This window comes from Elgaria multicarinata, chromosome 4, assembly GCF_023053635.1.
Source record: "Elgaria multicarinata webbii isolate HBS135686 ecotype San Diego chromosome 4, rElgMul1.1.pri, whole genome shotgun sequence".
Classification (NCBI taxonomy): domain Eukaryota; kingdom Metazoa; phylum Chordata; class Lepidosauria; order Squamata; family Anguidae; genus Elgaria; species Elgaria multicarinata.
In genome coordinates this window covers 34,031,961-34,044,705 of record NC_086174.1, presented here as the reverse complement: position 1 = coordinate 34,044,705, position 12,745 = coordinate 34,031,961, and the positions used below count along the sequence as shown (strand labels likewise).

At 41.1% G+C, this 12,745-nt stretch overlaps 1 protein-coding gene across 1 annotated transcript in view; it reads left to right on the top strand.

Moving 5' to 3' along the window:
• USH2A (usherin) overlaps positions 1–12,745 on the top strand; it is a 594,633-nt gene that overhangs the window by 118,102 nt on the left and 463,786 nt on the right. Inside the window, exons 16-19 of the mRNA XM_063125387.1 lie at positions 2,345–2,839; positions 4,494–4,766; positions 7,279–7,436; positions 10,061–10,205. Coding sequence (XP_062981457.1) covers positions 2,345–2,839; positions 4,494–4,766; positions 7,279–7,436; positions 10,061–10,205 — 1,071 coding nt within the window. The remainder of the gene's footprint in view (positions 1–2,344; positions 2,840–4,493; positions 4,767–7,278; positions 7,437–10,060; positions 10,206–12,745) is intronic.

Sequence of the window (12,745 nt, the reverse complement as noted above, 5' to 3'; positions counted from 1 at the left end):
ATTTGAATACTAAGAAAAAATTCTCAATGCTGCCAGCGTCGTATGTTTATGACTTTATTCTCAGTATCTGTGTAGCATCTGTAATACACACAGGGGACACCGCCTAAGTGCAAGTGTGTGCATACAGGTCTTAGTACTAAATGAGAGTCTGAAATTACAAATGTAGAAGCATTGAACTTTTCAAAGAAAATTAAGAGTAATCTCAAAACCTGGCCTGATTATTTGATGGATTGCTTTGCAACATTACACTAAAATGATTTTTAGAGTTCTTCTTTTAGAAGCAAGGAATATGCAATGCATTGGTTTCTAAAGCACCCTGCTGGGAGGGACCACCGCTCACTGCTTTGGAAGTGCAACACTCCCAGTTTCAATCCCAGGCTAAAATGATCAGGGAGCAGTGATGGGAAAGACCTCTGCTTAAGACTCTAAAAAGCCACTACCTGTTAGAGTAGGTAGTACTGGGCTAGGTGCATCAAATGTTCTTGTCCTCAGTAATGCCTCAATATATTTGATTATGAGTATTTGTAAAATGCTACAGTCAATATTATTTTGTGAACTGCCCAGAGAGCTTCGGCTATTGGGCGGTATAGAAATGCAATAAATAAATAAATAAATAAATATGCAATAAATAAATAAATATTATACATTATGTATACATTATACATTTAAATATATTAAATAGCTTTGGCTTTTTAGAAAGCATTCTCTCTTTAGAAGAGTTAAAGAAGAAAGGGAATGCATTCTTAAGGTAGAATCCTAGGCATCTTTAGGCGGAAAAAAATCCCTCAGTTCCCAGCTTTCCCCAGCCAGGTATGCTGGGACTTGTAGGACTTTATTCTGTTTAAACATGCATAGGATTGTGCCCTTAAAAGTTATTTCCATAAATTCATGCCTTCCCGGAGGCATTTACTTGGCCTATGGGCAGTGGAGGCTGGTGGCTCCGATTTCAATGGGGCCTTGAATCCATTCTATATGTATTATGTATCCATTTTTACGTATTATATTTTATTTTATGTATTATATTTTATTTAGTGTTGTTCCACACCTCAATCCAGAGGGAGAGGCAGGTAATAAATTATTATTATTATTATTATTATTATTATTATTATTATTGGTTTCAGCCAGAACCAGCCAGAACTCCAAAGGAGGTGTCCAGAGTGCTGAACCTTATCCCAAAATGGGTTTATCAGCTTGGATAGATCCTTTAGTGGCCTGGTTGATTCTATCTAAAATCCAGAATGGATTCTCAGCCCTACCAAAATCAGAGCCACCAGCCTCCACTGCCAATGGGAAATGAGATACTGGATTAGATGAACTGTTGGTCTGATCCAACAGTCCTTCTCTTAGGTACTTCTGCCATGCTGCTCTGGATGATATAAAAAACAATATTTCTCTTTTAAATTATAAAGGAAAACATATTTATTTATTTATTTATTTATTACTATTATTGATAATTAACATCCAGATAGTACACCTGACTCATTTATCATAGAATCATAGAATAGCAGAGTTGGAAGGGGCCTACAAGGCCATCGAGTCCAACCCCCTGCTCAGTGCAGGAATCCACCCTAAGTAACCCCCATAACAACAAGCACACACACACACAGGTGAAGCCATTGATGAGTATTAAAACTTTAACAGTGCAAGAGAAATAATCCAAAGAAAATGTGTTTGATTGCAGATTTAACAAAAATCTAAACCATGCAAAAGATATAATCCAAAAATAAAGGGAACATATGATTGCAAGGGGTCTGCTACTCATGAAATTGAGAGGCCTGGACCTGCACGGTTTATATTCCCTAGTTTCACAAATGCTTATGTTAATGTATGAGAGGAAATTGATGGTAAAAATATTTTTCATTTTGAACATAAGGACATTTTAAGCAACAATAATTATCAAGTATGTAGTCTAGTGTAAAACATGTAATTCGTCTTCTTTAATTCAGATATTTTAGGGTTGTTGTTTTTAAAATGATTTTAGAAGAAAAAACAAGTTTAAGGCTGCAATCCTACACCCACTTACCTGGGAATAAGTCTCATTGAACTCCATGGGCTACCAGTAGACGTGCACAGGATTGCACTGTAGATTTAAATTGTCAGGGTTTGACAATCAGGTACAACTCTCCCCACCCCCAGTGGTAATCCCCAGATGATACATCAAAGTATGTATGATCTCAACTCTATCAGGGACTGTTTTTTGTTTTTTAATCTATGCAGTTTTTTTCTAATTTTTATTTATATTTTTGTGAGCCATCTTGTTAGGTCCATATCCTAAAAGGCACCCTATAAATAAGTGTATAATAAAATAAATAAATAAATAAATAACTGTTTGTCTCTTTTGCAGGCACCCAGAACTTCACTGATAGCTCTTTGTTCCCCTATACCTTCTATTCATATCACCTCGAGTCCAGGAATGCCCATGGATCTACAAGAAGTGCAGCATTGATATACAGGACACTGCCTGGGATACCTGTAGGAAACATTCATTTAAACCCAATCATTCCAGTTGGGCCACATTCTGTTTCATTCAGCTGGACAGCCCTATCAAACAATTCTGGTCCAATAGAGAAATATGTCTTGACGTGCACTTCTTTACTTAATCTTCAACCTTGTGGCCAGTATGAAGGCTTAGAAACCTTTACAACTGTTTGGAATTTAGTTCCATTTACAAAATATATATTTTACGTTCAGGCATGTACTAGTGGGGGCTGTTTGCTGAGCAAGCAGGTGGAAGTAGTTACTGCACAGGTCTCTCCTGAGGAGCAGCAACCTCCAGTCATACATAGCATCAGCTCTACAGAATTGGCGGTCGAATGGGCCCCTCCAAAGCAAGCAAATGGTAGGGTTTTTATTTCTTTTGTTTAAGTAGGATAGCAGCAATTCCCCCCCCCCATATAATTGAAATGTTTTGTGAGAACTGTAGTGGGCCCCCATATATTCTTAACATGATTATAACTGGGCACAATGAAGGATATTGGAGAAATCCACAACAGAACCAAACCAGTTTGGATTTTTATGAAACTGACCCACAGATTCTGCAGTGGACTGGCTTTTTGCTTGTCAGACGAATTCTGCAGACTTGTGGACCATTTTCCTAACCTTCAGGAATGTTGTGCAAATTTCATCGCAGAAAAATACACAAAAATAGGAGGAAAAAAACATGCCAAAATCGTGCATTTTCCCCCATAGGCTAAAGTCGGAAAATGCACATTTTGGGGAAATTTATGCATTTTGGGTGGAATTTGTGCATTTGCACATGTGTGGATGTTTGCAAATTTGCATTTGTACAAATTCAGAAACTGAAAAATAAAAGTCTGATTCTATTCATAGATGGAGGATGGAATGAAAGATGGGTAGATAACAGAATGAAAGGCACCTGGCAATCTGTAAAACACAGACATAATGGATTTTGTACAATCCGTACCTCCCTAGCATCGATCCTTCATGGGAACAACTGCATATATGGGAAGGAATCGGAATAGGGCTCAATTGAGTCTTCATTCTTCCATCTGCTTCCCTAGCTGCCTTGGCCTTGGCCACACATCCCTCATGCCATCTATTACTTTCAGTGGAGGCCTGTGAGACTCTGTTTATGCAACCAGCTGTCCCTTTCCTTCTAAGGATCCACAGTGAACTTACTTCAGCTCTGGAGTGACTTAATCATAGAATCATAGAATAGCAGAGTTGGAAGGGGCCTACAAGGCCATCGAGTCCAACCCCCTGCTCAATGCAGGAATCCACCCTAAAGCATCCCCGACAGATGCTTGTCCAGCTGCCTCTTGAAAGCCTCTAGTGTGGGAGAGCCCACAACCTCCCTAGGTAACTGGTTCCATTGTCGCACTGCTCTAACAGTCAGGAAGTTTTTCCTGATGTCCAGCTGGAATCTGGCTTCCTTTAACTTGAGTCCATTATTCCGTGTCCTGCACTCTGGGAGGATCGAGAAGAGATCCTGGCCCTCCTCTGTGTGACAACCTTTTAAGTATTTGAAGAGTGCTGTCATGTCTCCCCTCAATCTTCTCTTCTCCAGGCTAAACATGCCCAGTTCTTTCAGTCTCTCTTCATAGGGCTTTGTTTCCAGACTCCTGATCATCCTGGTTGCCCTCCTCTGAACACGCTCCAGCTTGTCTGCGTCCAAAGACAAAGACTTTTGGGCTGAACGTCCAAAGAGAAGAGGGGAAAATCTGGGAGGTTTGCATGCACTCATTGAAGATAGTGGCCAATGCATTGTGGTACATCTCACTTCATGTGTGTGGTTGATCACAAGCTGGGGAGAAGGGAAAGGAATCCTGTTGAGACTTATGCTTATCCCCTATTATGCACACAGCTAAGCATTTAGGAGAAAGGATTGTGCAATTTATTATTACTGTCATTGTATTTATATAGTAGCATCAGTGGAGATGGTTTCAATAGTAGGTAGTAGTAACAGTAGTAGAATTTTTAGATACGTTCAGATTAATGTCTGCCTTTGTTAAACCAGTCATTGTTGTTTCTAGGTGTAATTATTAGGTATGAACTGTATATGAGAGGAACTCTGCAATCTAATGGAAGTCATATTCCGCCTGAGAGTCGTGTTTTCCAAACCAGTGGATGGTTCAGTCCTCATCCAGTGATAGAATCTGCCAATGAGAATGCTTTGACACCACCTTTAACATGCACCAACATCACTGATCTGGAGCCATTCACAGAGTATGAGTTTCGTATTTTATCAGTCAATATGGCCGGGAGCACATTTTCGAGTTGGACATCACAGAGAACAGCAGAGGGAGGTAATTGTTAATTTTTGTAAAATCATTTTCCAATTTTTATTTATTTATTTATTTTAGGGAAATATGTTTTAAACAGGCCTTCCTGTTTCTTCCTGCTTTAAGATACTTTAGATTTCACTTTAAATATGTAACTATATAGGATTCTTTGCTATCCTTTTAATAATGCACAGTTAATTAGAATTCACTAGTAATTCCTTATGGGGAATTTACAACTTCACTTTAGCTAAACTATATTTTGGGTATTTTGATTACAACATTCCTAGAAGTGTGAATTGCAAAGGATAACTAAGGCCGTTTCTACATCTGCCTTTTTTCCAGGGATCATCCCTGTGCATGCAAATGACACACAGGGGATCCCGGGAGCAGGCAGAGACGATCCCTCCATTTTCCTGGGATAATACTTAGGTGTAGAAAGGGCCTAAAAACAGTATGTGTACTGAAGTTCAAAAATTATGTAAGTTGGCACTAAAATGTGAACTGAATGGATTTCTCCCCCATCTCTAGTACATATATTAAGTTGCTATCTTTAAATCATGGATGGCATGAGCCAGTCCCATGCTTAACTCTTCCATTAAAATAATGGAACTGAAAATACCTGGATTGTGATCTTACTATGAAATCTTATGTGCTTCATATGATTGTGTCCTTAGATCCTACTTTCAGGAAATTGGTAGATGTCATTGATGTCTAGGTTCTATCTGGCTGTAGAGCAAATGAGTACAGTTTCTTTCAGAATCTGTTATATTGAAATAACTGGTATTTTTGTATACATTCATCACTTTCTTGCCAATGATGTCTCTTTGGCATATTATTTTAGCTGCTAAATATATAGGAAATCATCTACTGTGTTTATTTATTATTATTAATAATATTTATATACTGCTTAATATAATAAAATCTCTAAGCAGTTTACATATAAATAACAAACATTACATTTAAAAACACTATTAAAAACAATTCCAACTACAATAACAATAAGAAGCAATACAAGGAACAGTAAAATGGTGCAGCATATTATTAAGGATGTTTTATAAATTGTTCTATAACCTAACTGCATTAGAATACCTCAGTCCCAGGTGTACTTCCTGAAGGTAAATCCCACTGATTTCTAGGGGTGTGCACGGATGCCCCGCGGGCCGATCTGAAAATTTCGGGTTGGCTCACTCCGCGCCGCTCCGCCCATACTCCGCTCCTCTTCGCCGCGGACCTCCGGCTCCGAATCAGAGCTCCGCAGTGGAGGGGAGTGGCGCCAGGTAAGGCCGGGAGAGGAGGGCGGGAGGTTTACTGGGCCCTGCTGCCATCGCCGCCTGTGCGGTGACGGTGGCAGAGCCTGGTAAGGGACCAAGGGAGAGGGGGGCCTTACCTGCCTCCATCCGCGGTCCGTCAGCGTCTTCAATTGAGCCTGCGGTTCAACCAAGAAGTCTGGGCCGCAAGCGGCCCAGACTTCCTGGTTGAACCGTGGGCTCAATTGAAGACGCCGACGGACCGCGGACAGAGGCAGGTAAGGGAGAGGAGGGCGGGGGGGGGGGTTACTGGGCCCTGCCGCTGTCGCCGCATGGGCGACAGCGACAGCGGCAGGGCCCGGTAAACCCCACTTACCTTTCCGGCGGAGCTCCGGATCGAGGCGAAGGATCCGCCTTCACCTCGATCCTCTTCGCCACGCTCCGCCGGCCCCCCAATCCTCTTCGCCTCCACCTTAAGGGCAGGCGAAGCCCCCCGCTCCGCTTCTAATTCGCCGGTCCGATTAGAAGCGGAGCACATCCCTACTGATTTCCAGTAAATTTGCTTCCTTATAAAATTGGTGAGGAAGGATCACAACTGTAGTCTCATTTATGTCATCCATATGGGTACCTCAATCCAAACGCTCCACCAATTTCTCTTGGATGGGACTTTAAACCTTCATTGGTTTGGATTCAGCAGTTAACTTTAAAACATCTAGCAGATTTTGCTGGGGACAGATTTGTAAACGGTGTTCACCAAAACTATCGTCATGATATAGGGCCTATATAGAATTTTAAACTAAAGTCACATAATTTAAGATCTCTGATATATCAGCTCTTCTAATACAAGAGAGACATATTAACTTCAAACCGGCTCAGCAATTAATTTTACTTTGGCGATGTTTAAGTGTTCAACAATCTTTGTTCTAATCAGGTTTTCCCAGGTCCCTGGAAAGCTGTGCTTTTAAAAATCCATCTCCTTCACTATTATGTGAAACCTACATTGTGTTTCAGATTTTAAGTGGTGGTTAGTGCACCATAAAGATAATAGATTCCATACTTTGCCTATAGGTGGGATACATTTATTTTAAAACTGTAGCATTGAAAACCATACGAAAATTCCTTTTAGACCTGAAAATTAATTTCTACAAGCTGCTTATTTAAGAATTGGATGCAAACAGCCATTTTATCAAGTTTAACAGATGGTGTTTTACAAATATAGTGGGAAAACTTGCCTGACACATGTTGTTCATTTATTTTATGATAAATTAGCACATTTATTTGTGTTTTAGCTCCTGTATTCATGCCACCTCCATCAGTATTCCCTCTTTCACCGTATTCTCTCAATGTATCTTGGGAAAAGCCACGAGATAATGAAGCAAGAGGAGAAGTGATGGGGTACAGCGTCAATGTAATTACCGAACAAAAAGTATTGCCAGTGTTTTCTCAGGTATTATTGTTATTAGCAATCTGTTTTCTCTACATATTGATATATAGGTGTTATAAAGTGGTCCCAGTGTTTTTGGCTATGCCAAAGTCTAATTTGCCAATGGAGAAGCACTTGCTGTTGTCAGAGTGCAGTGGGGGGTATCAAAGTTGTTATTATGGCAGGTTGCCCATGGTGGAGCAGGCTATCTGTTTGTTTGCCTCTGTATGAGACGACATGACTTATTTTTGGCAGACTGTTCTCAAGTGAAATGTTTCTTTGGATGTGTACAAGAAGACATGATTTTATTCTGATATCTAAGAGCCCGGTGCAGATGTAACATTTCAGAATCTCCCAGTCCTCTTCCTCTCTGCCATGAGAAATTTATTTATTATAATTCATTTAGAAATTTATACTCTGTCTTCTAGAGTACAATTAAACTACAATATTCTCATAATAAAATAACAATGTAAAAGATACCAATATAGAAATGAAAGTAGGCACAGCAAACAAAAGCCCCACACAGGTTTCACAATGTAAAATACAATCTGCCTAGCAAACCAAAAGATTGCTAGAACAGAAAGGTTTTCGCCGGTCAGCAGAAAACCATGAAGAAGGACTCCAAGTGAACTTCATGAGGTTCACTTGGGTCAAGGACTTCCATAGGCTGGGTGTGGCCACTGAGAAGGTTCCTTTCCACATCTCAACTAATTATGCCTTCACCACAGGTGGGATACAAAGAAGACCCTCTCCACCACGGCTTAGGGAGTGGGTAGGAGCTGATCTCTATGGTCTCATGGTCCCAGGCCATTTTGAATTGAGTAGGAATGTTGCAAGCACTCAATTGGGTCCAGGAATCCAGCAGACTCCCCTGCACCCGCTCCCTGGCCCCTGCTTGCAGAGCGCAACGTGGTCCAGGAACACCCTGAAGCTGCCTGCTCCTTGATGCGAGCTGCCTTTTTTATGCAAGATAGGGGCTCCATAATTTTCGTACATTAAATGTTGTGCAAAATAGCAGCCCTAAAGGGCCATTTATGCAACATTAGAGGCATAAAGAGGCCCTCTATGCCTCTAATGTTGAGTAAATGGCCCTGTACAGCTGCTATTTTGTGTGACATTAAATATATGGAAAATTACAGAGCCCCATTTTGCATAAAAATGGTGGCTCACATCAAGGAGAAGGCAGCTGTGGGGGTGCTCCTGCTTGCCGAGCCCTGCAGGAGATCATGTTGCCTGGTATGTGGGGGTGAGTGGCAGCAGTGACCTGTGAGTGCCCACCAAGCATGGATCTGGCTGAGTCTGTCCATCCCTAAAGAAGAGCCCAAGGTTTTATCTAGTCCAGCTTTCTGTTGACACAGTGGCTGACCGCTGTTCACAGGAAAACCATAAGCAGAACATGAGTGCAATAGCACCATCCCACCAATATTCCCCAACAACTGGTGAACATAGGCATACTGCCTCTAATACTGGAGGTAGCATATAGCCATCAGGACTAGCCTCATGTAGAGCACCTTGCAATAACCCAACTGGATGAGTTACTATGGCCATTCTCAGGAATGGATCCAGCTACCTTCATCTGGACCATTACCATCTCCATGCATTGATTCAGGGCATCAATAGCTTTCCTGGTATTAGATGAAAAGGAGAGCTAGAGCTACATGTTATCCACATATTGGCAGCAAGGCATTCCAAATACCTAAATACTTTCCCAGAGTGGACAGGGTGGGTAGGATATGGTGGACAGGATTGATCTTTAAGGAACATCTTGTGCCAATGGTCATGGTGTTGAACAGAAGTCCTCTAGCACACCCTCTGGAACAGACCCTTAAGAAAGGACTGGCGCCTCTGCAAAATGGCGCCTCCCAAGCTCATCCCAGCCAGCCAGTCCAGAAGGTTACCATAGTCAATGGTAATGAATGCAGCCGAGCGGTCCTGTAAAACCAACAGTGGCATACTCCTTCTAGTGTAGATCATCTACCAAGGCAACTAGAGCTATCTCAATCTCAAAACAGTTCTAAAGTCGGATTGAAATGGGCCCAGATAATCTGTTTCATCAATCAATCAATCAATCAATCAATCAATCGCAGCTTCCCCTCCCTTCCTTTTTTACATTTCACTGATGTAGTTTTCTCTTAAACTACTTTAGGGTATGTATGTATGTGGGAGGTGGATTCTCTAGTGCTGTGCCCTAATTGTGTCCCTTATGTATAGTACCATTATTGTTTAAAAGACAGCATGACTTCTCTTTGAAATACTTGTTGGTCATCTCTCTTAGTCGATGGTGATCAAATGGCTAGATTTCATCACAAAATGGTGACACCACTGCCATGCATAATGTACACTGTTTGTAGAATTAACTCCTCTATCACACAGCTTTACGAGGCCATAACTTTGTTTCCTCATTTATCCACTCAGGAACTGGGTTATTACCTCATAAAATAGTGTGATGGAAGTATTATAATTTAAAATCTAGCTTGTTGAGGTTCCTCAAAATACTCCTATTTCTACTAATGGCCCTTGGCAAACATCTAAAGTAAAAATCTGCGGAGCTGAAGGCCAATTTCATATAGTTAAGCAAACCCATCATATTAAAGGAAAGTAATGAAAACACTGTCAGGCCAGCCATCTTAATTCTGTTTGCTTTGCAGGTTTTGTATATCGCTGAAGCTCGTGAACACTTCTACATAGTGACAGGATTGGAACCATACCGAATTTACTATTTTGACATTACTCTCTGCAATCGAATTGGTTGTGTCAACAGTGAGCCGAGAATGGGACAAACCTTAGCTGCTGGTAAGAGCATAAAATTGCATCCAATTGCAAAGTTAAAACATACTTTTCTAATGAGCACCAATGCAGATGATCGTTGGTTGATGCATAGTGACTGAGATTGGGTTTATACTAATACAAAGTGACTAGCTTAATTGGTGTTTGTTTACCTTGACAGATTACAAACAAAGCACCCTGTTTTCCACATAGGTTTGTAGTAAACTAGAAAGCCTGTATGGGTTTCTTTCTTAATGAGTTCATTTAACCTCTTTTTGTTTGTTTTACATTTTCTAAAAATAAAGTGCATGTACCTAATGAAATTAATAATACAATTTTATTAGTAGTACCTGTCATAACAACACCATTTTAAAAAACGTAGTTGCAGTCCTTCTATGCCTGACCTCAACCAACTTGTTTCCCTTGAATGCCTATTATACTAACCTAAGGGCAAGAAACACCGGTGTTACATTGGTGTTTTCCTCAGCAAATGCATCCAGTGTGGAAGTAATATTGGGCCAAATTTCCAAGCCAGGTGTACATGAGTTGTTTAAAGCTGCATAACCATATATGCATGGATTGCTTTCACATTAAAGACATTTGCTATAGAATATAACAGCATAAATAATCATCATAATACAAGAAGCTACTTTATACTAGGTCAGATTATTTGCGGACACAGAAGGAAGTTCAGAAAGAACAACACAGACACCAGAACTTGGGATAACTAGGACCTCTTTATTTAATTGGGTAATGCACCCCTCCTTGGAACTGTGTGTGAGGGTATGGGAATCTAATTAATCCTTTCTCCAGGCAACTAGCCTGCATTATGGGTGAGCCACTCAGCCAAGCCAGGAGTCGGGTAAGACCCAGCTCCTTTCTTGAGCTACACGTGTGTGATTGGGGGAATCAACCCATGTCACCCTTGCCCGGAGCTGCACATCTCTGAGTAGGTGATACAGAGAGGTCACCAAAGGCAAGACATATGTCCTGAGCCACCCAGCCAGTCACCCTTGCCAGTCACCATAAGATGCCAACAAGTGGTCACCAAATCTCTTCTGATGTCCTAAGATCCCTGCACAATCCGCCATTGGAGGGTGCCAAGCCTCAGCTTTGGCGCCCTACCCCCCCACCTGCCATTAGAAGGTGAACCCATCTGCCCTATAATGTTCCCTTTTGGATAGCAAATTTTTCGGATGGTGGTTCACACATCCCTGCTAATCCTTGGAGATAGACGAATTTACCTATTGACTTTCATCATTGCCCTATTTAAACTAAGGGCTTTCCCATCCTCAGGCCTCTGGCACTGAGGGAACAAGTCATCTCACCATCCAAGGCCAGATCTACACCAAGCAAGATAAAACACTTTGAAAACGTTTTGAAAACTGTATATGGAGTTTGTCATGGATCCCAACAGTTGTCAAAACTGTTATAAACTGTTTTAAAGCTGTAGTGTAGATCCAGCCCAGATATCCCCCAGGTCTGCCCTATCCTGATTATTTGTCTTTGGAAATGCAAATTGTCCACAGTCTCTCTGCGTTCAGGAAGTGGGATAAGACACATCTTTTAACTTGGACTTTTAAATTGTTGTTATGGGTGTTAATGTTGTTTTTACTGCTTTTATCTGATTATGGTTTTTCATGATTTTAGACCTTTTGTAAATGCTTTGATTGGTCTAGAAAGGTGATATAGAAATAATATAAATAAATAAATATGCAATGGTGGTCATCTGCAAGCAGAATGGATTGCTCCTGCCTCTGCATTTCCCTGAGCAGATTTGGGGCATGGGGCATGCAGGGGACCACACAGGGGAGGAGAGAAAATGGAAGCCCCATTGCACTCATGCTACTCACACTGCATTGGATTTAAAACTAAGGCTGCAATATCTGGGAATAAGCCCCATTGATCTCAATAGGACTTACTTCCTCCACTTTACAATGCTGTCAGTATCCTGGGCAGCTGATAGAAGTATGGGAAGGCTCTGTCAGCCCAGACACATGTCAATGAGAACAAGACCCCTTATCTCTCCTGGAATATACCACCCAACTGACAAGCTGGTAAGCTTTTTCTGTACAGACAGTGGCTCCCATATCTTATTCACACAGTTGGCACTATGAACAGTTGTGTAGTGTGTTCTGTGGCTGGACTGGCCCTGATCTACTTTCTTACAAGTGTGCCTATTAGGGCTACATCCTAATTAGGTTACAATTATCCTAACCATACTTAACTTGGATGTTAGCATCCATAGTACTTGCTTCCACATGAACAAATTTAGGATCAAATTGTAGATGTTACAATAATTATGGGAGGCAGATTTGAGAGAGAAATAATTCACACAACTTTATGGATAAGCAGGAATTTGAATCTGGGTCCAAATCAAAGATTAGATCTGTTCAGACAACTTATCAGTGTACAATCCCTACTTGGAGAGGGGAGCATGGTTGTTCCTCCTGTCCCTGACCTGACCTCCATGTGTTGATCTGGTTTTCTACTAGAACCTGCACATGTATAGACTGTTTGCATGATCTGAACCCTGCAAAATATTATATTCATGTAGGTTCTGGGTA